The sequence below is a fragment of the Amia ocellicauda genome, chromosome 5 (assembly GCF_036373705.1).
Source record: "Amia ocellicauda isolate fAmiCal2 chromosome 5, fAmiCal2.hap1, whole genome shotgun sequence".
Lineage (NCBI taxonomy): Eukaryota > Metazoa > Chordata > Actinopteri > Amiiformes > Amiidae > Amia > Amia ocellicauda.
Window position 1 is genome coordinate 8,038,562 of NC_089854.1, and position 27,123 is coordinate 8,065,684.

Here is a 27,123-nt window from a genome sequence, read left to right on the forward strand (position 1 = left end):
TCATTGGCGACCAAGGCTCATTGATGCACGTGGGGAGCGAAGGCTGGCTTGTGTGGTTCGATCCAACAGACGAGCTACTGTAGCTCAAATTGCTGGAAAAGTTAATGCTGGTTCTGCTAGAAAGGTGTCAGAACACACAGTGCATCGCAGTTTGTTGCTTATTGGAGCTGCGTAGCCGCAGACCAGTCAGGGTGCCCATGCTGACCCCTGTCCACTGCCGAAAGCGCCTATAATGGGCACGTGAGCATCAGAACTGGACCACGGAGCAATGGAGGAAGGTGGCCTGGTCTGATGAATCACGAGTTCAAGGTGTTGACTTGGCCTCCAAATTCCCCAGATCTCAATCCAGTCGAGCATCTGTGGGATGTGCTGGACAAACAACTGTGATCCATGGAGGCCCCACCTCGCAACTTACAGGACTTAAAGGATCTGCTGCTAACGTCTTGGTGCCAGATACCACAGCACACCTTCAGAGGACTAGTGGAGTCCAAGCCTCGATGAGTCAGGGCTGTTTTGGCGGCAAAAGGGGGACCTACAAAATATTAGGCAGCTGGTCATAATGTTATAGCTGATCGGTGTATATAGATATCATTATTATTATTCAAGTGTTGATAACCTGGTAGTGACTGGTCTGTATTTATTTATTTGGTTGTTATTTATTTAGTACTATTAATAAAAGGTTTGAGTAGGATTTATTAAAACCCCATGTTAATGAATAAATCAATGTAAATGGCTTAATTTTATGTTCATATGCCATTTATGTACCCTGAGCTATTGTACAGAATTACTGACTTGAGAAATGTGACTGTCAACCCCTGAAAGTGTTAGCAAAGTTACAGAGCTCTTAAAGGCAGAAAACCTTTTTATCTTTATTTTTATAGCGCTTTTGTCTTAGAAATTACAAAAGAAATTAACAATAATTAGCATGTCTGTGTGGCAGGTTTTCAGTGATCTGTAACAGTGTAAAAGACCTGGGTGCTGTGTTAATGAGAACATTGAAATTAGCCACTCAATTAGAACCTCCTTAACAAAAGGAATGTCTCCTACAGCTCACGCAGCTGATGTCTAACTCTGGCAACAAGTAACTCACTCCTGCAACTCCTGAATTTATCCCCATGTATACCCTATTAAAGGCTGGCAATTAAATTGACTGTGCTGATTGGATTTAGTGCACTAAGAAAACCTGGATTTACAGCAAAGGCAAAGCTCGGGGGCTGGGAATAAGTCAAGATAAAATAAAATTAAATAATAAAGAACGCTTTGAATAAAAAACAAACAAACAGGCAAAAAAAATCTGCCTAAGTCATATATAATTATCACATTCTTCAGCTACTGAATATACATTTCTGGGTGGATTTCAAATACAACCCAATACACTTCCCATGTCTACACTATTTAAACTATTTCAACACCATCACAGGCTGGGAGATATGAGTGGCACATTATATGAGAAGTACACTGACATTTTTAACCTACACCGCATCTGTTACATAACTGCGGAGCGTGGGATGCTTCGAGCTGCACGGCACTGGATTGTACGATTGAGGGAAGGTAACGCCAAGACATAAAATGGCCCAGAACAGCTGTGTCAGCCCTGAGAACTGACAGCAGCCAGTGTGAAGTCTTAGATAGCCATGACAGCAGAGAGGCAACAGTGCCCTCAAAGACTGCTACTGTTTCCCAAAGACTCACTCATCTCAGCCCCTCTCCTCATTAATGGTGTAATTAATGTGACTGCTAAGTAAATACTAAGAACAAACAGAGAGCACAAATAACAGCAGCAGTACCCCCACCCACCTCTTTAACTGTTCCATGAAACATTACATTTTCATACGATTATGGGTTTTTATGGGGATCCTATGAGCGGCGCACAATGTGAATCCACAGCGAGTAAAATAATTGACTAGACCGGGGAAAGTGTTTTAAGGTTGATGAAGCAGCAATATTGAACTCAGCTTTGCAGAAAATTAACAAACAAGAGGTGGTCACAGCATCCCAGCTACATGTATGGGGGAATACATAAAAACATTAAAAAGATAATAAATAAAATAAAAAGAAAATAATTAAAAGAAAACAGTGATTTGATTATGAGATGTTCTGTTGGTTGTGCAGAGGATTTTAATGGCGTCAGGGAGTGTGGTGCTCCTGCCCACAGCCTGTGCTTTGGAGAAGTGCTGCTTCAGCTGCCCAGCATCTCCAAGCCCTTATTGGTATGATTTTAAATCCATAAGTACAGTGAAATTCAAATCAGAAACTCTTTGTCATTTGAGCAAATGCTTACTAACAGAACTGAGATTATTCATGAAAACACCTGCAGCCATTTTTAGCAAGCATTATGTGCATTTGTGTGAAGTAGTGTATGTGTCCTGTGTGTACACAAACAGCTACCCACATCTGATGCTTTCATAGAGAACACATGACGAGGGAGTCTGGCACTATGATGTCTAGATATGCTCCAATAGAGGCTTGTTATAAATGATTTGACAGATTCTGCCAGGCCTGCTGGAATTCAGTGCCGTTGTGACCATTTCCCCGCTCTCCCCTGCAGATGTACATCCAGACGACCACGCTGACCATCTCCGTGAGCCTGAGTGCCTCTGTGTCTCTGGGGATGCTCTACATGCCCAAGGTGTACATCGTCCTGTTCCATCCCGAGCAGAACGTCCCCAAACGCAAGCGCAGTCTGAAGGCCGTGGTGACGGCTGCCACCATGTCCAACAAGTTCACGCAGAAAGGCAGCTTCCGGCCCAACGGTGAGGCCAAGTCAGAGCTGTGCGAGAGCCTGGAGACACAAGGTGAGTCCTCCGTGCTGAGAGCTCGCAAGTGGTGAAAGCCTGTCTGATCCATCACAGAGTTTGGTTCACAAGATACAAACGGCAGCTCATTTTCCAAACTAACTGAAAAACCAAAAAATCCTTCCTCCTGTTCTTACAACCTGTGCTCTCTCTCATTAGACTTGCACATTTAGCAATGACTATCAAAATTTGCCCTGGATGAAGTCCCTCAATTTCTTGTACAGTACTGTGCAAAACTTTTAGACAGGTGTGAAAAAATGCTGTAAAGTAAGAAAAAATAGACAGGTTAATAGATTATATTTATCAATTAACTAAATACAAAGTGAGTGAACAGAAGAAAAATCTACATCAAATCCATATTTGGTGTGACCACCCTTTGCCTTCAAAACAGCATCAATTCTTCTAGGTTCACTTGCACACAGTCAGGGATTTTGTAGGCATATAGTCAGGTGTATGATTAAACAATTATACCAAACAGGTGCTAATGATCATCAATTCAATATGTAGGTTGAAACACAATCATTAACTGAAACAGAAACAGCTGTGTAGGAGGAATGAAACTGGGTGAGGAACAGCCACACTCAGCTAACAAGGTGAGGTTGCTGAAGACAGTTTACTGTCAAAAGTCATACAGCATGGCAAGACTGAGACACAAGGTAGTTCTACTGCATCAGCAAGGTCTCTCCCAGGCAGGCATTTCAAGGCAGACAGGGGTTTCCAGATGTGCTGTCCAAGCTCTTTTGAAGAAGCACAAAGAAACGGGCAACGTTGATGACCGTAGACACAGTGGTCGGCCAAGGAAACTTACTGCAGCAGATGGAAGACACATCATGCTTTCTTCCCTTCGCAATCGGAAGATATCCAGCAGTGCCATCAGCTCAGAATTGGCAGTAAACAGTGGGACCCTGGTACACCCATCTACTGTCTGGAGAAGTCTTGCGTCCAAAAAGCCATACCTCCAACATGGCAACAAGGCCAAGTGACTCAACTATGCATGAAAACACAGGAACACAGGATGGCAGCAGGTGTTCTGGACTGATGAGTCAAAATCTGAAATATTTGGCTGTAGTAGAAGGCAGTTTGTTGCTGAAGGGCTGGAGAGCGGTACACGAATGAGTGTCTGCAGGCAACAGTGAAGCATGGTGGAGGTTCCTTGCAAGTTTGGGGCTGCATTTCTGCAAATGGAGTTGGGGATTTGGTCAGAATGAATGGTCTCCTCAATGCTGAGAAGTACAGGCAGATACTTATCCATCATGCAATACTATCAAGGAGGCATCTGATTGGCCCCAAATTTATTCTGCAGCATGACAACAACCCCAAACACACAGCGACAGTCATTAAGAACTATCTTCAGCGTAAAGAAGAACAAGGAGTCCTGGAAGTGATAGCATGGCCCCCACAGAGCCCTGATCTCAACATCATCGAGTCTGTCTGGGATGACATGAAGAGAGAGAAGCAACTGAGGCTGCCTAAATCCACAGAAGAACTGTGGTTAGTTCTCCAAGATGTTTGGGCCGACCTACCTGCCGAGTTCCTTTAAAAACTGTGTGCAAGTGAACCTAGAAAATTGATGCTGTTTTGAAGGCAAAGGGTCGTCACACCAAATATGGATTTGATGTAGATTTTTCTTCAGTTCACTTACATTGCATTTTGTTAATTGATAAATATAATCTATTAACAAGTCTATTTTTGAAAGCATTCTTGCTTTACAAAATTTTTTCACACCTGCCTAAAACTTTTGCACAGTACTGTATATTTAAGCAATAAAATCTCTGCCATATTAAAATGAGCAGCCTGCATATACTGATAATACAATTGTGGCAAAAAACCAAGCTCATAGTGGAGCATACACAAACACAATTTGGTCTTCTGTAAGATCCTTATCTTGTGGATGTGCTCATTTCAGTATATCAGGGATCTCTTCATAAGCATTTTAGTAGGAAATGGTTGACAAACTTGAGTCAGCAGAAACATCTGAAATGATTATATGCTTCTTAGAAAGATACCTAGTCCCGAAGAGACAGCTCTGGAAGGAGATTGACTGCCTCTTAAAATGAAGTGTTAATCAAACAGATCCAGATTATTTCCACTGTGTAGCTGGTGGTTGGGGGGGGATTATCATACCCAGGCATCAATTGCTGAGCTCTTAAATAGACAAAGGCACAGGCATGTGATTAATTAGAAATCGTAGTTTGAGAAGCAAGTAACGGTGCGTGAAATTGAGGGTGCATGAACTTTGGTCTCCTAGCATAACTGTGAGTCGATTTCTTGCTTTGGCTCCTGGGGGCCCCCTGACTAACTGCAAATCTTCTGTGCCTGTGCTAGCTTGCTGAGGGAAGGATGCGCTATGCGTGGCTCAGACTATATGAACTCAGGTAATGGAGACTTCTGTTTGAGCAGCTTTTGAAGAGTGTAGCTCAGCCTGTCTCTGTGACCTCCCTAAGCAGCTTTGCAAAACAAGTGCCCTAACAACCCGATACAACAGGTACAACTGACACAGAAGGAGTCAAAACCCTGCATTAGCAGACACGGACCCATGTAACTCCTCATTGCTGCCACCAAATTGTTTTCCCACACATAGCTTACCCACCCAACCTAGGAACACAATACAGTCCGTGCATCCGTGCTTCTATGCTGACGGAGGAGATGGCATCAATCTGCCCAGACTGAAGGACAATTGATAACCGTGCTTCCCCTATAATTTGTTTCCCTCATTGACAAACTGAGGAATTTGCTGTAATAAGGTGTGCAACAACAATAAGAGGGGAGAGGGGGAAGACAGATGGGACTGCCAGCTCCAATTCTTTCTGGACCATCTATTTTTTATCTGGAACTCGCAGCGCATAAATATTTAAATAAGGTTCATTTATCACTGGTGCTCAGGGAGGGGATCCAGGCTGAATATAAAGAGAGTGCCCCCCTCCCTCGCGGGGCAGCTGTCAGCGAGCGGCCTGGTCAGATTTATCCGGCGTGACTGGTGCAATGAGTGAACACAGGCCCCGACAAGATTGCAGGCGCGGCGCGGTGATTACACCCTAGTCCGGGCAGGTTAATGATGGAGGCTTATATTGAAAGTTTGCCCCCTTTATCTCACACATCCTCGCTGCTGTTAGGAGAGAGATGGGCATCTTCCAGACCGTGATTGCCAGCAGGCTCCGTGCCCCACACACACATGTCCTGGAGCACTCCTCCTCACGTAGGCTGCACTTTGTAGGCTGCACTTTGATTCCAAGTTTCAGCAGGTCACAGATGATAGGTGAGGACTGGGTATGTCATACAGCACAGTCATGATACAAGTGCCTGAAGATGGGTAATGAATTCGGTTATGTATATTGTTTTATAAAGAGTTCCTCCTTCTTTGTATGGAAAAATGCTTTCAGCAACATTGCCTTTTTTGTGTAAAGCTGTCATTGTGAAACACGGATCATGTATAGGCACAGTCAGAATCAGTTTAATTTTGCATTGCTTTTAAAACAGATTGGGTATCAATATTTATGAGCACAAATGATGCTGTTTTCCTCAGTCCTGCCAGTTCTACCCTGTAAGCCAGGCCACTGCCTCAGCCACTACTCATTCACTTCAGCAATTCAGGCATTAAAGAGTGTGGGGCGGACCTGAAATAAAAGCCCTCTGTCACAAACGAGTGTCAGTCTTGCCTCACAAGTGATTGCTGTGTCCAATCTGCCAGACACATCTCCGGTAAAGCAACAGGGGGGAATCTATTTTGTCAACAGAGTGTCTTCCAAATATACCTACAGTTCAGTTTTTCCAATTCAGAATTATGCAGATTAATTTCCATCTCCTAAAAGTCAGATGAGTCATGTGAGAGGTCAGACAGCAAACAAGTTCCATATCATCAAGATCCCATATGTTCAGCCAAGAGCATCTCTGATCTCATTCATGTGTTAAATTAAGAGAAGTCCCATAATGTAAGGTAGTTGCAAAGTCAGAAGGGGTTAATGAGCAAGTTGCAAGGGTTCAGGACAATACAGTTTCAGTACACCTGTCATTTCTCCTTCTGCAGTTAACACCTTGAATTATCACCTGCCTTGCTCAGTTTTACCTCCTCAAAAACCTAAAAATGTGTTTTGGCCCTATAAAAGTGTGTGTTGCTACTGCTGTGCCCAGGGATTTGAGCAACAATAATTAACAAAATGCTTGTTATCAAATACTTAATTTAAGACAGACTTCATTCTGTCATTATGGGGATTGTTGACTGTGAATGGGAAATTAAGGGATGGCTATCTTGTCAACTGTAGCAACACATGATGAAGTGTGATGCTAAATATTTTGAAACCCTGGAGGAAAACTATGCATGAGGATTGCATGTAATTTCACTATAAACAAATATAATTTGATTACTCATCTGTGCTCATGTACAATGGCTAAAGTAGCTGTTTGTTTACCAGCCATATTTATAGGAGTCACTGCACAGAGTATTAACAATAGCATGGGGGGGATCACTGCACATTTTGAACATATTAATTTGAGCACCCCCAGAATGATTCTAGATTCCTACTACACTTCATTAACCACGGTATAAGTATCAGCCTTCTGCATGGACAAAAGTGACAGGGCCTGCATGATGCCCACAGCTAGGCTACCAGATGCTGCAGTTTGCGTCTGCTTGTGTGTCTGTGCTTGATTTTATTTTGAATACATTTACATGTAATCTATGTATACTGTGTAAGAAAGTCATACAGGAGTTATAATATGTAAAAAAAGTATTTCTGTGTGAGAAACTATGATCTGTTCAGAGCCAACATAGAGATTTCTCTTTCTATCATCGCACAGCACTGCGGTGTTTTCCTTTTGAATTATACGCGTGAGTGAATGGGTAAATGGGTTTTCATTCGTACGCAGTTCTCCAGATGACGTGGAGCAGCAGAAAGCCTCCTCCCGAGGTTTATATCCAGGGTAGGCGCAGGCTGCATTGCCACACACATAGATGGTACAGATGAAGGCAAGAGCCGTCCACAGAGTAGAAAAATAGATTTTGCAAGATTGATAAAATGCATAACTTACCCAGATATGACACAAGAAACAGTTTGAAAATCAGATAAACAGGGCTCTGATCTTCTCTGCAGCTGGTTATGTCCCTGCAGAAACCTTTGCTCTGAACCCCAATATAGCATAGAGATATGCATTTAGTAAATAAATCATTCCTATTACAGGTATGGCTAAATATATATAAACATAAATATAAAAACATCATCCTATTATTAATAGCGATGTGCACCTCCATACAGGAACAACTGAAGGCTACTTTCCTGTGCTGAGCAAGATCTTTGCAATCAGAGGGCTAGGGTTCACTAAAATCTCAGGAAGTACAAGGACAACAGTGGCTGAAATGGGCCTGTATGTATGGATTGATTGATTGATTGATTGCCTGCAGTTTGTACAGTCCTCTTTGCATCATGTTATTGCCCCATCTCTCTTCCTTCTTTTCTAGCATTGGCTTCCAAGCAAACATACATCAGCTACAGCAACCATGCGATCTAACCGAGGAGACCCCCCAGCACCAGGGTCTGACCTCACATCGGAGAGCTCACCATGCTGAAACACGATGCCAGAAAACAAGGAGCAACAGGGCGAATAAGACTAAACAAATGTACAAAAAAATATATATGAAAAAATGAAGAAAAGGATTCAGGGGACCACAGGCATGGCAGTTTAATGCCACAGAAGCTGCAGGGAGGGGTCCTTGGGGGCCACTGTGGATAAGGTGGTGTCCTAGCGACCAACGGAGGCAACAGACATTGATGTTTCCAAGGTAACTGCAGAAGATTACTACTTCAGGACAGAGTTTTCCTTCTGGTGTTGATAACACAGCAGCTTGCTTTAATTTTCAAGATGTCTTTGCTATCTTGAGCTTCTTTGTGAGAGCAACACTGAAATGGGATTGAAGACCTACTTTTTTTGTGTGTGCGCGCTGTTGTGTTTTGCCAGTAGTGTGAACAGTAATTTACATTCCCCTTTATCCATTAAGATGAAGCCTGGAGGCTTATATTAGGAACACATTTGGAGTTACATGACAGAATAGAGAAAAGCATTGGTCTAAGCTGGGTCTCTTCGATCCAGAAAGACGTTGGTAGTTTAGAAGGCATCGGTAGTTTTGAAGGGCATTCACATAGAGAGTTGACCTAAACAGTGTTGTCTAATCTGTGTTGATTAAATTTAATTTGTCTAAAATAATGTTTTGGGTAGTTTCATATTTCTTTGTTTCAAGTAATCATTTTTATACGGAATGTAACTGTTTCAGAGAAACAGCTACTTATTTATACTCCCGAAACAAAATAAAAAACACAAAATGAATGAGTTGTGCTCAGAGCCAGTTCACAAATATGGCGTAAGCACAATAAGGTGTCAGCACAAACCGCATGACAGCTAGGGTTTTCTTTATGGTGAATTTGTGTTGCTGGGATGGAACTAACTATCCATGCTGTCGATGCCGTTTCCCTTGAATCCTTATAAAAACAGCTGGAGGAAACTGTGTGTGATAAACTAGTAGAAAAACAGGCCAAATTACTTTACAACCTTACTTTAATTTAGTGTTCAAACGACTGAAAGAAACCCCTTATCAAGCACAATCGGCCAGAAGTGTTGCACACAAAAAAACAAAACAGAAAACCCCACAAAAAGCATTCTGAAGGCTGTCTGTTCCCAGTAAAGTCATTTGATGAGATGAATGTGAATGTATTTTTGGTTTATAACAGATGGGGGAAATGATAAGAAGAGATTAATGAGGAGTATCTGCAGCCCCCCATGACACACGCAGACAACATTAAAGGTTGTGGATGTATGGCAGCTTCAGAGGTTGGATGCGTATTAATAGAAGGCAACATGAATGGAAAAATTGTAGAAGAGAATCTGAAATGTAACAGAGAGAGAGAAAGAGAGAGAGAGAGACTGTTCCAGCAACATGGGAATCTCTGAGATTCATCCACAATCCTGTTTTGGTCTGAATTATTTTAAAACAACTAGACAAAATGTATTTTTAGTTGTATGACTGTAATAAATAAGTGGCTTGTTCTTGCCATCATTCACAGACAATGTTTAAGATTACAAGAACACAAGAAACAGCACACCTGCTAAATAATTGTTGTAGACATTATATACAGATGTGAAGCATGTCTGTAGGAATACATTGTGTTGCACTGTGTTGTCAAAAGTGTTGGGAATGCAACAGTATGCATTTGGTGGAATTCTGTTCAAACGTGTTTCCTGTTTGGGAGTGAATGCCCTGACAATGCACCCAACCAAACTGTTGTCTGGCCAGTTATCATCTTTATAATATATATTGAACTCATATGCTTGCGTTATGACCTCTGTGGAGACCACACTGCCCAGTACTGCACTGTACCTAGTAACTGCCCCCTAGCCTCGCTGTAGTTAGATTGGACATACTCCAAGAGTTGCTCAGGCATCCATAGCTCACTGCCTCCACCTGTAGTTGCAACAGCTAGACCACACTGCCACCAGCAGCCCATCTCTCAACAATCAAGTCGCAATGCATTATGGTATGCAATAGGCAATCTGTGCAAAATGCCAGGTCATAAATTGCTAAAATGCAAAAAACAACAACAAAAAAACACATTAATATGCCTAATCCAACTCTTTTTGAAGATCTTTTTGCTTTTGGATTTGCCATCATAACAACATTCCTCAGGCGGCCTAATGCTGGTCCTCTGAAAGCATTCCAGCGCATTAGAGACAGCCAGCACTTTTATTGGCTTATTTTATTATTAACTACTGAAAACTCTGAAGAGCTGGTGAAGGCACAATTACACTTCAGAGTGGACTGGAAGGAGTGGTATGTGGCTACTTGTGCCTACCTGTCACCGTTTTCTTCCTGCATTTGAAGATTGTAGCCATTTGCTTCATTTCATCCTCTGTGTACAGGACCTGAGCTCGTAGATCTCTACCTGGCCTTTCTATCAATGTGGAAGGACTTTCCTGACAACCATTGTCTGGACAGGTGTGTGTGTTATGAGGCGGGGGGAGTAAACAAAAACCTTACTGCATTTGTTAGGGTGTGCAGACAGTCAATTTAAAGAACAGCCCTTTTATCTTTCAGAAGCTTTTACAACCACATGGTGCTACTATTTTTTTGAGGTTTCTGTTTTGCAGAAACTAGAGCGACAGATAATTCTAAAGAAGTTCACGCTACATTAAGTAAAAACGTCAGGGACATATAGGACCAATGGTTTTATTAGCTCCAGAAGGAAAATCACTGAAGTTGAAATTTTAAAATAAAACTGCGAAGAAAGACAAAGACTTTTTTTTTTCTACAATCCTCAGCTCTTCGCTTCAACAAAAAACAACAGATGTTACAGCAAAATCAAGGAAACATTTATTTCTTTAAAAAAATATTGTGGGATTGTTTGTGATTGTGTATAAAAAAAGTTCCTGCTTTTCATTTTCCCCTCTATTTTATTCTTTTCAACACTTTGTCTGTGTTGCAAAATAGAGTATGTAAGTGCTGACCAAATTAAATGGCAAGTTTATGTATGTTATTAAAATGGATTGATAATGTCTGCTTTATGTACTGACCAATTAAAAAAAAGAAAAAAGAAAAAAAAGAGAAATACAGTGCCTGGATATTTATGACTTATCTATAAAAATCATACAAAAAAAGGTGTAGAGCATGTTCATTTTTATACAAAAAATATTTCTAATAAAATACTGTTTTGCAAATATGAAGTTTGGTCCCACTTTTTACTAAAACTGTTCATTTATATGTATTTTTTATGACACAAGCCTATAGGTATTTCATCTCATGGTGATGATGTCATTGAAGTGATAAGGCTTAACGTGTATAAAACAGAAGTTTAACAGTGAAAGGTCAAGCTCACTGAATAACAGAGCAAAGAGAGAAAACTGCATTTATTGGAAAAAAGTGGTCTTTACTTACTCATCCTAAAAGTAGATTACATTTACAGAAATACCAGTTGCTTGTCTTGGTGTATTTTAATATTTTCATACATACAGGCTGGTAAAAACAGGCCACATCCGAGTAAAACTACTGTGAGGTTCAACATCAACAACAACAAAACTAGATAAGCCAGATAAGCAGATGCCCAGATTAAATCAAAAGCATTCCTCACCAGCCAGTTTCAAGTTACAAACACACAATATCTTCTGCTGGGTCTTTGTGTGACAGAGGTTCCTTATTTACACTTTAGCCCACCATCAAACTACATGGGTTAAAATTAGCAAGTGCTTGGTGGGTCAAAGTTTTCATTGGATCAAGGCCACAACCAGCAAACTAGCCCAGACTACCATGCATCCAAGGAATGAAATCTGCCAAAAATCTTTGCACAAAGTATTTAATGTACATATGTATATATCATAGGCTGTTCATTAGCCAATTCAGTGGCTGTTTGTAAACTGTTTATTAACCTGACAAAGTCCTTATTAATCCAGATTAATTGCTCAATATAATGCAGTGACATTTCACACACATGCTTTGTATTGCTAGTGTATGTGTGTGAGATGGGGGGGGGTCGTTTGACAATTCCCAGGGTCAGATTTAAGGTCCTTGGGGGCATCCAAGTGTGTTTGTCCTATTACTTTAATTATATTTCATACAGTTCCTTATTACATCAACTTCCAAGGCAATACAGCCCTGTGCAGAAGACAGAATCTCCTCCATGGATCCCTGCAGGATAAACTGAGATTTTTTTGAACAACTTAGGGGAGGGAGTTCCTGAAATAGGGAGCCTGTTAATTTAACGAGCTGCTCTCCATTGTTCCCAGTCATACTATAGAAAAGATCAGCTATAGGTCATTGAGTGCAAGGCAGAGGTAGGGGTACTCTGCTCTCTGTGCTACAAGATGGAGCAAAGCTGTGTAGGGCTCTGCATGTCAGAAAAATAAAAATTGGTCTGAGTGGAAACTGGGGGCTCTTGCAGATTGTTAAGAAAGTAACCCATGACCTGCAGCTACAAGTTTGAGATTGAATGTCCAGTCAGAGATGTAGCCAAAGCATGAAATACAGTTCACATTGCCCTGACATCAAGTATACTATGTTTGGCTCTGTTCCCAAATGAAAATTGCATGTTTTGCAGACAGCTCTAACATGCTGGTTAAATTCCAGTTCAGGGTCTAACAAGACAACCAGGTTTATAGAGCTAAATATCAAATAGTGTGTATGTGATCTAAAGATGACACACAAACTGTAACAGTTGAGCAGTAAAGGAAATCTGGAGCATGGGGAACACAGGACAGAATAACAGAAGTCTTCCCATATGGAATCATCACGAAGCATCAAAAATAGGAACATGATAAAGTGCTACAACCCATGTAGAGTGCGAATCAGAAGTGTCAGCCAGTCGGTTTCTCTCAAAAACCAATCCTACACTTCTGAGAGTGGAACAGGGATTCTTGCAAATGATCAAGGATGCGAACAGTACTTCAGTCTTTTATACATACTTAAAACGTTCTCTTTCAAAGTGTCTTTTCCACCATCACTAAATCACTCTACAACAATTACAATTACACCAGATCACCCCTCCTATTTATTTGAGTGTCGAGTAGTGGTTAGGGCTCTGGACACTGGAGTGGAGGGTTTTGGGTTCAATCCCCAGGTGGGGGCACTGCTGTTGTACCCTTGAGCAAAGTACTTTACCTAGATTGCTCCAGTAAATATCCAGCTGTATAAATGGGTACAAACGTAAAAATAATGTGATATGTTGATAAGTCACCCTGGATAAAGGTGTCTGGTAAGAAATTGGGTAATAATAACAATAATTGTATACAATTTAGGTAGGTGTTTTGATATTTTGTACATACAGTTCAAGAAAATAAGTAATAATTTTTGTAGTGATAAAAGGTATTCAATATATTTTTTCAAGTGTCCGTACTGGGATTACAGTAAGTGCAATGGACTGCTATAGAACATTGTTATTTTTGATGAATGAATGTTTCTTTTGAGCACATTCAAAATAATATTGAAATCAATTCTGAATCAATGCATAATTCAGGTAGGTGCAACAAACCAGATTACTGTTGAAACCCTAATTCATAATGGTGAATGAGGAATGTATGAAGTCGGCCTTCAGTTTCATGATGTATAATCAAATAAATAATTGCACAAAATCCTGTTGGAGAGAGATTAAATAAGAGAATCCCTTGGCTTTTTAGTTATGAAATCTGTATGTTCTACAAAGACTAGCTTAATACTTAGAAATAAGGCTCTCAGTAGGGAATAAAGACCGATTTTTCATTTCCATTTCCTTATATCAACCAGTCCTATAACTTGCCCATTGGACCATCAAACCACTGAACTACCTTCAAAGAAACTGGTAGCACAAAGCAATATTAAATTCCTTGATCTATGGCATTTTATTCACCCGTTTCCAGTAAAAGTCTGTACAAAACGAAACCTCTCGCTGCCACCCCCAGCTGGCTAATCTCATGACGTTGTTGTACAAGTCCGTTTCTCCTCTGAGCTGCTGCCTCCTGCCATGACCTTCATAAGCATGTACACCCAGCATGTCCATACATTATGGGGGAGGGAGGCATTTTTAAATTAAAAAGCGCAGGTAAAATGTTACTGGCTTGCAGCTAAATTAATCTGGTTTGGGACGCAAAGAAATAGGCCGGCGCCTCAGACTTGGGGCTAATGACTAGGTGGCAATTTCCACTGTGACCACTGCAACGGTGAGCAGTGATGTCTGCCGTCGTTGCCCCCCAGGTTTGGCAGCGACTCTCAGGACAGTGCCATGTCATGAAGACAGATTGCAGAGCAGCAGAATTCCCAGCAGCCCCCTGTGTTGCTAACGTCACTTCCAGACGAATCTGCACGGGAAGAAAGAGAGGGAAGCCTAGAGTGTGGAACAGCAGAGTACCTAATTAACTTAAGGCTGTTTTGTGAATGTTTTCAAAACCTTTTCTTTTTATTGCCTTATGTTACTCATTGCAGGTTTAAATAATAACCATTGCTATAGCTTTACTAAGGTAGAGACCTGAGACTAGGCTGTTTTCATGCTGCACTTTATGAAACAAAAATGGTGCTCACGTCTTATGGGTATGTGCGCTGTAATGTCAAGGCACAGTCATTTGGCTTAATTTAACAACTGCAAACTTACAATTTCTAGCTTTTTTCATCTTAACACCTTTAAAGTGGTAATTGTACATATGGTTTCAGCATATGGTTTTTGCATAAAAACATGTATAGGTCCAATGCTGCTGCTTAAGGAAAAACAACTAATTAAAATCCTGAAATCATTCATAAATTCAACTCTTGGACACTACCGGCATATACAGATACAAATGAGTACTAAACTCTGTACCTGATATAGGGAAGTGGGGGGGTAATTGCCCCCTAGCTGTCTGTAATGTCTCCCAGTCCTGTGAGTCCATAAACGCAGTGATTTTTGCTTGTGGAATGGAGGTTCTGAACACATAAATCCAACAGTGATTTCTGAAGAACAGGCTCCTGACATCTTTCATAGATGTACTTTATTCCCCTGATGGTTTGCCAAGATGAAAGCTTGCGATGCTTTCCTCTTTAAGGGCTATTATTCATTCGCTTGGGAGGTGAACTCAGCGTTAAAAGTTTTAACCTTCGTCAGCAAGATTAGACACCCCTTTCTTGGCATATTTTTTATATTCCTCCTGTTTACATTTTCAAGGCTATTTGCTTTTATTTCACATACAAATATATATAGAGAGACACACACATATGTATCATCACCATCACCATCAGCCCATATCGATCCTGCTCACTTATGGATGTGAAACCTGGTCACTTAATACACAAAATGTTACAGAAACTGTGGACGACACAAAAAAACATGGAAAGACGTATGATTGGAATAAGAAGCAGTGAAAAACAGAAGTGAATGGATCCGAGAACAGATTAAAATGTGACACCATTGAAAGGGTGAAAATGATAAAATGGCAATGGGCTAGACACACAGCAAAAAGTTCAAAGATGGACAAATGAAGCTATTGAATGGATACCAAGCGATGAAAAAAGACCTTGAAGACGACAACATTAAAGATGGGAAGATTAAATCGTAAACTTTGCAGGCGTGACACAGAAAAGAGAAGCTGTAGATTGAAACATCTTGGTGAGGCCTTCAAATATACTTCTACAGTAAAAAGTAATTTCAGCACAGAATGTCAAGAACCCATTTATATAAACATTCAGGAAATCCCCTAAAAACGAATGTCCCATACTCCCCAAACTTTTACTTTTAATTAAGATGCTGAGTGTTTTCTGAACATTAAGCCCGCTAACCTGATACAGCTACAGAGCCCAAAGCAACCGCATTAAGTCTTGAGCAGCGGGATTTACACATAAGCCTAGTATTCATAATGCTGTCACTCCTGTAATTAAATAGACCCCACCAGATCACAGAAGGAATAAAAATCGTTACTCTGCACTCCCCCTGCTATTCCTTATTTATTACAGCAATGCCTGTAGTTACCTCAGTTACTTAATTTCACTCTTTAGTGAACATGAAAGGCTAGCAAGTATCATTACAATTCAGATTTGCTGTTTTTTGAATTGTCACCCCAAACCATGCAAAATCAAAATGATATGATATGATATGATATGATATGATGTGTCTCTCTTGTACATAGAATATTGTTTTCAAGACAAGAGCATGTATACTTCCCTGAATTATTACTTAATGTGACTTAATGAAGGCAGCAGTACCAAGATGGTTAAAACTGTACTAGAGGAGGTTTCAGCTTGCAATGCTGTGAATTCTTGCAGCACATGAGTTCACACACACACACACACACACACACACACACGCACACACACACACACACACAGCTCAATTTCCCAGTTTAACATGAAATCCCCTGCCTTCTCCCCTGTGAGAACAAACACCGGAGAAATGCTTCACATGTGGGAGCCATTCCTTTTAGTGTATTCTGGAAACAGCAGCAACAACAGCAACAAAAACACTGATTGCACCTCTAGATGTTTAGTCAAGATTATGTCTAGGTGCGGGCAACTACAGATCTTATTGTAATAGGATTGTATTTTCTCCGTTAAGATGACAGAACACAACCTTAATCTGACATATTTACCTTTTCTGACATTTCTGGGCAATGTCTAAATCTACTCCACACATCAAACCACTTTAGTGTGCCGTTCTCGGAAACACCGTCACAAAAAGACATGTAAGCGGGAATGCAGACATGGAGCTAGAAAGCAAGGACGGAGTTAGTCAGATTGCTTCTGATCTGGACTGTGAAACAATACCTGCAGGAGGCAGTTCTATATTTAGGCAGCTCTTGTAGTCATTTAAACCATTTCCATTGCTCCATCTCAAATTCTAATCAACAGCAATCAATATCAGGCACACAAATGAAGGCAGGCGTTGTCGTGCGTAGCCTGCCAGCGTGCACTGGTCAATGTCACATATGACACTGAACCCACATCAAACACGGAGACATCTCCCTTTGAAGCACAACTTATTTTCTGCCTCAATTAGATTCTAAACTGGGCTAACAGTGGATGGACCTAGTGGCCTAAATACCTTAAATTAGCAAATGTTTTGCCTTGGTTTTTATTTGTTTTTATTTGTATTATGTATTGGCTGACACTATCAATCTGCACCAAGGGTCTACTTTCAGAATGCAGCCCCCCACACACACCACAACCTATTAACATTGCCTCCATTTCAAGCATATTTGTTTTGACTGAAGGAAGTTTCTGCAAGCACAGTTACTCAAGCTCATTCCAGCAAGGAATAGGAAAATATACACAAGTCCCGTGCTGAGTTCAGCCTTGGGGGTAGATTATGCTATTCGAAAACAGCAAATCTATCCATGATCCTCAAGGAACAGGCACGCATGTGCGCATGGACAAACACATGCCAAACAATACTACAGGCAATCTTTAAAGGGATGCTGTTTAGGACTGTAGATGTGGAAACACACTTATTTCACAACAATATTGTGATTGTAACAAATTATGTTGTAAGTCGCCCTGGATAAGGGCGTCTGCCAAGAAATAATAAAAAAATATATAATAATAATAATAATAATAATAATAATAATACAACTAACTTATAAACTGTACAGAATGGTATGATTCTATCAAAAAGTATTGTGTTTTTTTTTTATTTGTATCTACAGCACCTGAGCTTTAACCCAGTTTGCTAAACCCTGTGGTAAGCTTTCAAGCAGACCCTGCAAGTCTCAAGCACCAGAGAATTCCTCTCACAACTGAAGAAGAGGCTGGAAATTTAATTACATGCGGCGCTGGGCATCCCTACAAGTGAAGCAAACTGCTTTTCCTCGGCTGCATTGGCAGGGAGTGGAGGCTCTCTGAGCAGAGCATTATTTCTAGCCTGTCTGCTAGCCTTTCAGACAGGCCAGCTGAGACCAAAGCCCAGCGACTGACAGGTGAGCAGTATCTTGTCTCTTTTCCACAGAGGTGTAATTACAGAAGCAAGATGGTGGCACACAATTGCCATCATAATCAGCAAAACACAGACTGAGACAACAGGCCTGATGCCAGCCGCTGAATGGACACTGAAGACTTTAACTTTTGAACCCCGACTCTATTGAAGAGTCTGCAGACAAACTTTTAGAAAGCATGCAGAAATTGTACCTTTTGTGTTGCTTAATATTTACTCTTTTGTTTATCTTGTATTGTTGTACACTGCAAATAAACACAGACGGTCTAGAGAGAAAGACAAGCACATTTAAAATCTGTGTTTTAAAACACATCTATTCTGGTGAAGAGAGACTCGCAGTTTAGTGTAATCAGCTCACACTACAGACTCAGAGCATGAATCATTAATATATTGGCCCTTGGCAGCTTTTAACATGCCAAGTCTGATCATTACAGAAAAAATCTTGACTAAAGATACTGTAACGACTTGGGGGCTCGAAATAGCTACAATACTTTTATGAATACACATGTGCACAGGCACACAAAACACTGGTTATTTTTTTATAGAAGAACTGCTGAACAGAGGGATTGGAGGTAACCATATTATCGCCGTTCCTGTGACCTCTCTCTAATCATTGGCTTAAAAAATGTATCGCATTCCTCAACAACCAACCTTCTCCTCTTTAAAATTAACCTAGAGACACTGATGAGAAAATGTGATGACAGCTCAGGAAAAAAATAGAGAAGGTGTGCATGATAAATGAATAAAGGGAACATTACATTTCTCTAAACAGGGAGTTTGGGGAACACTTAATGAGTGGTTTCTCCTATTAATGTAATAGCAAGCCAAAATGCAGCACAAGGCAATTACACTAAATTAGTTTTTTTATGATTATACTGTCAACAATAATTACCACACACACACACACACACACACACACACACACACGTACAACAACAAAAAAGGCATCCATCCAATGCTTACTGCAGCATTTCTGGTAGGCAAACAGCATTTTGGGGATGAAATAGAGAGGAAAGAGGTCATGTTTCACTTTTATTTTCTCTTTAACTAGAAAAAAGTAATTGTGTGTATCACTCATAATGGATCTTGAGACAAGCCTCTATCAATACCCCGATCGGGTGATCTATAGCAAGTCTACTGCAGGGGGGTGGGGAGTTCTTTTACCTTGATCAGATTGCATCAGTTTGGCATTTTTTTCTTGCTGTATTCTCAGTCTACAGTGTGTGTTTTCAGTGTGCACAAGAAAAGGGAGTGAAAATTAGTTCTGTCACCTGTTTCTTGAACCACCACCAACTGAAAGACTGAAGGGAATTAAAGAGCCATCAGTTAGAAGCCAAAACAGAACTCGACACTGCTGGCTGTGCCTGACAGTCAGAAGCAAAACGCATGATGCATATAATTTTAATCTGATTACAATCAATATTTTGGAGTATTAACTGAAATAAATGCACTCACGGGGTCACATCATCATGACAGAGCAACTGCTAGAATAATTTTCTTCACGAGCTAGATGCATAAAATGACAGCAAATTACATTACTGATAGTTTCTTATGCACATTTCCTGCAATTTTAAGCCCCTAAGGCTTTCTGAATGTCAGAAAATAATTGAGTCCTTTCATCATTTATTTACATGATGTCATATATGCCGATTTGACAGGAAATGATGCCGAAAGATACAGGTCTATTTGTACAAGTCAAGTCAGCACAGAAGTGACAGACAGCATCAGACATCAGAAACCAGGGAGAATATTTTCCTTTTGATAGTGAGCACATGTATTATATTTTTACATTTAGTTCTCCGTTACTTTATAGTAAAACAAATTCACCACTATATAACTCTATGCTTACTGTATATAGCCTATGTAAAATGCATAGGACCATTAATCAGAAATATAAATCTGTTCAAAAGAAAAGGATAATACAACATCCAAACTATTCACAACAAAAGGGGCTTGCAATAAATTAAATGGAGAGGAGGTAAAGTGAAAAAGGAAATGGTGATGTCCTAGTGTAAGAATAAGGAGCTAATCTTAAAATGTCCATTATTTTTAACTAAACTGTTAACTAATATTTCTAAGAAAAATTTGAAGCACATATATTTTTCATTCCTTGAATATGGAGAACATAAATATATACAAAATGGTCCCAGCTGTAAAGTTATTTTTTAACAGAGAAGAAAATCACAACAAACAAACAAACCCCAGCTGAATTACATAATTTAAATGTTTTAAGGAAATGTATTTATTTTATGTTGTGGTTGTTGGTGTGCCGGGGAGAACACATTCAGGCTGACACTCAAATGTAGAACAGTGTCTCACACTATAGTCATTGAGGATTCTAATAAATAACAGAGCTATAAATAAGCAAATAACAGAATGTACACAAACCGAACACAAATGTGAGAACTGTCTGAACATGGATTGCATTAGATTTGTAAAGGTTTCAAATAGATGAAGTTCCATCAACAGCCAACAATTCTGTCTCTGCTATTTTGATTCTGGCACATGCCCCCTTGAGAAAGTTTTAAAGCAAAAATACATAAATAAGAAATGTATATGTATATGTGTGTGCATGCATGTGTGAATGTATGCAACAAAACATGGGTGAAGAAGTTTCTTTGGTGAAGTGACTTTGGAGAAGCCACAGTAGGGTATAGGGAAAAGAGTGGTTAAACCTCACTTCAAATGCGACAAGATGTTTACACTGAGTAGCAAGATGTTTACACTGCATAATATAATTCACGACAGTACAGCTGCATGTGCTTCAGTGAGGAATTACAAGTATACAGCATAATCATAATGACTTTTTAGCCTGTATCAAACCACTACCATTGCCCTCTTCCCTCACTGCAATCCTCTGTGATCCCCATTTAACGTGCTGCTGCAAAGTGCTACAATCTTGCAGTAGTAAATAGATTCTTCCAGGAGGTCGTCTCTATGGCACCATTTTCTCTTGGAAACCAGAGATTTAACCTCTTCGCTCTTGCACAGTCGACACATGCTTTTGTTTATTTATAGATACACTCAGCCCTGCCATATACTAATATATACATATACTTTCCTTGAGCGTGCAGATATATTCCTCAATTAATATTAAACTGTTTAGTGCGGTGCTCAAAATGTCACATATTATTTTAATACTGTGGGAAAACAATATCAATTATGCAGTACAATTTAATGTACCTCTTGAAGCTGATTCCTTTTTTATTTAGTAATGGTTACTTATTCTTTAAAAAGAATAGCTACTTATGAATTACTTCAGATTTTTTGATTAATAAGTAATGATTGCTTATTTGTATATTTTCCCCTGTTTTTCAATAAATAAGTAATGTTTACTTATTTATTATTTTTGTTGCCCGGTTTTCAAAATACAGGTTTTTTTTAGGTTTTCTTTCTTTACTAAATAAAGTTTACTTATATTTTATTTAGGTTTCTATATTTTTCAAGAAATAAGTAATGTTTTACTTATATTTTATTTTATTTCCTTTTTTAATAAGTAATGGTAACTTATTCCTTATTTCGGTTTCCCTGTTTTTCACTTCTTATTTTCTGGTTTCTGAATATTATGACATATATAACTATAACTTTTACAACACTATTGTTTTCTTCATATGTCAATACAATAGCATATGACAGACAGAACTGACAATAGAATTGCCACAAAGTCAGGTAGCTCAAAAGTGTCCCTCTTATAAATCATTTATAATAAAAAACTGTAAAATAATGTATTAGGAATGTGAAGTTTGCTTTATAACCTGTTCATAAATTATTTGAAAGAGGGACACTATTTAACTACCTGTTCAACTTTGTGACCATTCCATGTATTGCTATAACTGAGTTACAACTATTTTAGATTGCATTAGTAATGCTTTATAAAGTATCTATTAGTATCTATCATGTATTAAACATGTATAGACCATTAAAATCACTTTAATAAGCAGCAGCTTATTATAACGTGTTACTGAAATATATATATATATATATATATATATATATATATATATATATATATATATATATATATATATTGTTTTGGAGAACCAGGAAACAGAAATAAGTAATCATAACTTATTTTGTTGGAAACCTTTTACTTTTTATCCATATGAGAAACTGGATTGTGTATTAAGGGAGATCTGACAGGACTGGAGTGCAGACAAACTTGGACCTTTATCTTCTGTATTCAACAGCTGTGGAAAGACCATACTTTTTGTGGTACATGGATGTGTTTAACTCTGCACTATGCATCCTAAAACTATTCTTTTTTTTTTCTTTTTTTTGCTGAGTTGCATTATCAATATGCATGAACAATATAAAACTGCAAAAATCTGCAAAAATCATTATACCTGAAGGCAACTGGCAACATTATTAACTTAATCCAGACCATTTCAAATTAAAAAACAAAATGCTCTGCTGTCATCAGATGTCTTTTTAATCCCTAAACGACTGAATCTTTAATGGTAATATTGATGTGTACTTTACTTTGATGGTTTCTAAACTATCAGATTTCACAAAATAAATTGAAACAGCAGTTTTCTCCTTTAGAAATTCAACTTAAACAAAAGTGTGGAAAGTGAATAATGAAAACACATTAAAATGTTGTGGATATTAGCACACTTAAGGGTAATCCTAACCTCAAAGTGATGCCAAGGCACAATAACTTTTATTAATGTATTATTCATATTATTTGTAATAATTCAGTTTGGGACCCTACTGCTACCCAAAGCCTAAGCCCTTGCCATTCTCAATCAAAGAGCCTGCTAAAAAACAACAAACAAATAGTCAAAGCTTCAGTGTGGGAATGTACTGTGGAGGTCATCCCATACAGCAAATCCAATGAGAGCCAGTGAAGAACCTTTCCCATCGTAAAACACAACCAGAAAAAAACAGACACAGAAAAGCAACCTGGCCAAGTCTAGGTTATCTGTGCCAAACTCCCAGTGACACTGGAAAGATGGACCCTCGGCAAAGACATCAATGGACCAGAAATTCAGCTAGATGTCTACTTTAGCTGCATTATATGGGATTATTCTAGACTGCCACTGCTTTAGGAAAAGCATGTGAAAGTTAAACTGCATAGCAAACATTAAGAGCCTGCCACCCATTGTCTACAGACTAACAGTAGAGTGCCAGAGCCAAGAGCGGCCAACATGGGCAATCAATTTGAGTTAAGAGGATTTTCAGAATCAGTTCTGAAAGCGAAAGGAAAGCCAGCTGGGTTGATATGAGGTAGGACTGGTGCAATGGTGAGACCTAGCACAGGTCACAACACAAGCTGCTGAATTTGAAATTGAATTAGAGGTGGCGGAGTAACAAACCCATCAAAGCAGAGATACAGTGGGGCTACTATAATAGCCTTAGAGAAAAAGCTCTGGTCTGCATGCAATCTATAGGGAGTCCGGCCTGTGGAGCATCATTCAGTTGTCAAGTCAATTGAATCAATACTGAGGCTCCTACTGAAAGTCTTGTTCATAGAGCTGAAAGCAGCTCTGCTTTCTAATATCTTTCAGGTACCAATTTAGGATTTTACTCAAACACTAGCAGACATATTTATAAAACTTTGTAACTTCTAATAAGAGTATAACTGCAGTATTCAAGATATAGTATGCTAATCAGTCTATTTCCAGTTCTATGAATTTCAAACATCAGTGAGTAATTGTGTCCAAGTCCTGGTTCTTAGGGCCCCCTGTGTCTACTGGTTTTCCTTCCAGCATAGCTCTGAATTAGTCGGGATAATTGAATCCTTAAATGAACTGAACTCAGATTTTATTTTTAAAATTATCTGCATGAATCTCTTGGCTTCGGAATTACCACAATTTATCTGCATAATTGCCAAGAAAATCTGTAAAAATAACTATTTTCAGTCTGTCCTCAGCTTGTTGAAAAAAGTGTGACTTCCCTATAGCTCTCTGAACAACTCATAATAGATAAGCAGTTAATCATGGGCTGAATATACAAGAAGGGAGAATTGGTTAAAAACTCGCTTGACTTGGGAAAACCTGCTGACATTCCAGACACTCAGTCACTGAAATAATACACTGATGTGGAGCTCTGAAACCAAGCAACTAGTACAGCGTTCATGTTTATTTGCAAGGTCTAGAAAATTGTTAAAGTGAAGTTAAAGGGTCTACAGAAATAAAACGTATAAAGAAAAACAACACACCTATTAAAACACTCGCTTAACCCCCCCCTGCTCTCGATTGCCCTCCACCTTTCATTCACACTGGTTCAATTAGGCTGAATAAATATCTCAGTTGAAACAAAAAACTGAAAACTGACAGAGTATAACATACTTGCCTTGTGTTCAGTGATACCCACTTAGAAGTGCTTTCGACATCTGTGCACACTATGCATTTGTTTTACACTTGCTTTGTTTGAAATAATGATTTGTATTGCTGTACAAACAATTATGAATGGCAAGCAATGATCTGTGGTGTGCATAGTTGATAGATATGCATGTATATAGACAAATAAATAGACAGACAGACAGATAAAAATGTTAAATTAATTATCTGAATATAAAACAATTAAGGTCAGTACATTTTCAATGGACTATGTGCAGGGATAACAGTGCTCAGTTTTGTATATTTCCCACAACAAGTCAGAATAGGCAAGATGCTCTTATAGGTGTTCTTAACAGCATCAGTTACACTACGTGCCTCAGTACCTGCTCAATCAGAAACCAGTCAGAGGCACAACACCTAGAGAAAGAGTATAATATAAACTTCTGTATTGTAAAAAACATTTGCAGGATATATAAGACCCACACAGACACAGAACGAGAGACAAAAAAACTAAAACAATATGGTTCTAATTGGCAACATAATTATTGTAATCAACAGCATCATCTGAAAATGTCCTAAGACCCGTAGTGCATGTGCAGTGTTATATTCGGACAAGAAAATAAAGGAATGCATGAAATGGGAGGAATGAAAATCTTTCTGAAAATTAGCAAGCTATTATTAAGGAGTGGTTATTGTCACAAACCAGATGCTGCAGAGAATGCACTTCTTATGTAATACATTCTTTTCACCATCTAATTTCATTTCTAAAGATGTATAATACCCTGATGAGTACTATTAAATATACAAAAAATAAAACGTTTATCTCTGTTTCAAACTATGAGGACACTAGTTTGAACAGACAGAGTTTTGCCTTATACCAGCAAAGACCAGTTGACAGCAGCCTTCAAAATGCTCAAGGGAACTGAAATAAGGAACCCAGAGACTAGAGACGAGAGACTCACATTGATATGAGGAAAACAGTATAATTCAGTTGATGATAAGACGCACTTACTAAAAGAATGACCTGTGTTGTAACTGCTGAATTATTAAAAAGGATTCAAGACCTGGTGGCCCAAAGATCTATACAGTGTTAACAATCAGATCAATGTGATGGGCAGTGAAAGCACACTGGCAGGATGCTCTGAACGTCATTCCTTAACCTGATCTGACCTTCTGCATCACTGATGTAGATCTACAACTCACAACCTCTCATTAAGCTTTCAGAAGTCAAATAGTCTATAATAGCAGCACAACATATGAGAAAAACGTGCACAAAAGCTTTTGGAAAATAAAAAAATAAAACAATTGAGGGAAACACGGGTGATGGAAAGTGCTCCTGGAAGGATGGCTTCCGATTTGATTTGGGATTATACTCATCAGGCGCCACTAATGCAAAAAAATATGCAGCTCCATCAATTCCAAAGTGACCCCGCTGATGAGAACACATCCAAAATGGTTTGTTATGGAACGGAAAGAGTGGCAAATCTGGTAAGTGTGATAAAAGCAGCCGAGCATGCAAGATTTATTCCATGAGAATTTCAATTTGATTTCAGTATCCAGTGGGGGTAAACCACACACATACACATACAAACCCACGCTCGTTCTGTCTGGTTGTCTTTTGGATAGCAGCTCTGACTTGCTCTCACGGTAAAGATTTGGTTTGCACATGGATGATGATACAGAGGAACTTTATAGGGAGCTGCAGAATATAAAGTTGTCTGTCTGGTCATGGGTTCAGATCCCCACTATTGCATGCCCCAGCAAAGTTCTTTACACTGATCTCTCTGGTCGGTCCTGCTGTATAATTGAGTACCAGTATCCATTGGGGGTTTAGACTGTCATGGTCTATAGTGTCTTTGTCTGCAGCCAAACTATTTGGAAATGTAAAAAAATTTGTGAACAAAATAAAAAACAATGCTACATAACTCCTCAACTGGTCATTCCAATACCCCAAGATGACAAGAGTCAAATGCATGCTTATTTATAGGACTCTGTTCAGCTGTGCTAGCTCGGGGCCTTTCACACCCCTCACTCACTCTTTCGCTAACAGTGACTAGGCCCACCACTGAAATAAGCGTGACGTAAAATAAAATAGTTGTTTATTGGAGATTCAAAAAGCAATTTGTTTTTTTGTTTATTGCAGAGCCTTCATAGCTGAATGAATAAATCAAGCTCTAAAACAGTCATTTTTTTCACTGTTCTAATTTTTGTTGGCACAAAAAAGTAAGAATAAAACCAACAGATAGATATATCAATGCAAATAAAACAAAAACACTTGCCAGGAATGATTTGTAAGTCATTTTGTCAGCTTTAGTTTTGTTGATAAATTCTGTAGTTCCAAATGTGGATTGTGGTGGGGGGAGGGGCACTGCAATTCTGCTATGGGTTTAGGCAGAAACAATTACACTCTGTTGTCTCAAGGAAATGTGAAACTGAAAGGAATTGGCCAAAAAGAGTGTTAGAGCTTTTAAAAACCAAAAAGCAAAGCAAATAATGCAGCTCAGTGACAGAGACATCCCAAAACTGCTCAGATGAACCTGAACTGTCTCCACACTTATTTAGAAAAGGATATAATTTCAGAAACACCCTATGGAAGGTTAAAAGATATCGTCTAAAACCGCAAAATACATCCCTTCTATTAGAGTGACAGACAGG

The 27,123-nt window shown here is 39.2% G+C and overlaps 1 protein-coding gene across 1 annotated transcript in view; it reads left to right on the top strand.

The window, feature by feature from the left end:
* Positions 1 to 11,492, top strand: part of grm4 (glutamate receptor, metabotropic 4) — a 273,255-nt gene extending 261,763 nt beyond the window's left edge. Inside the window, exons 10-11 of the mRNA XM_066703560.1 lie at positions 2,549 to 2,795; positions 8,248 to 11,492. Coding sequence (XP_066559657.1) covers positions 2,549 to 2,795; positions 8,248 to 8,297 — 297 coding nt within the window. The 3' untranslated portion in view covers positions 8,298 to 11,492. The remainder of the gene's footprint in view (positions 1 to 2,548; positions 2,796 to 8,247) is intronic.
* Positions 11,493 to 27,123: the final 15,631 nt, after the last annotated feature.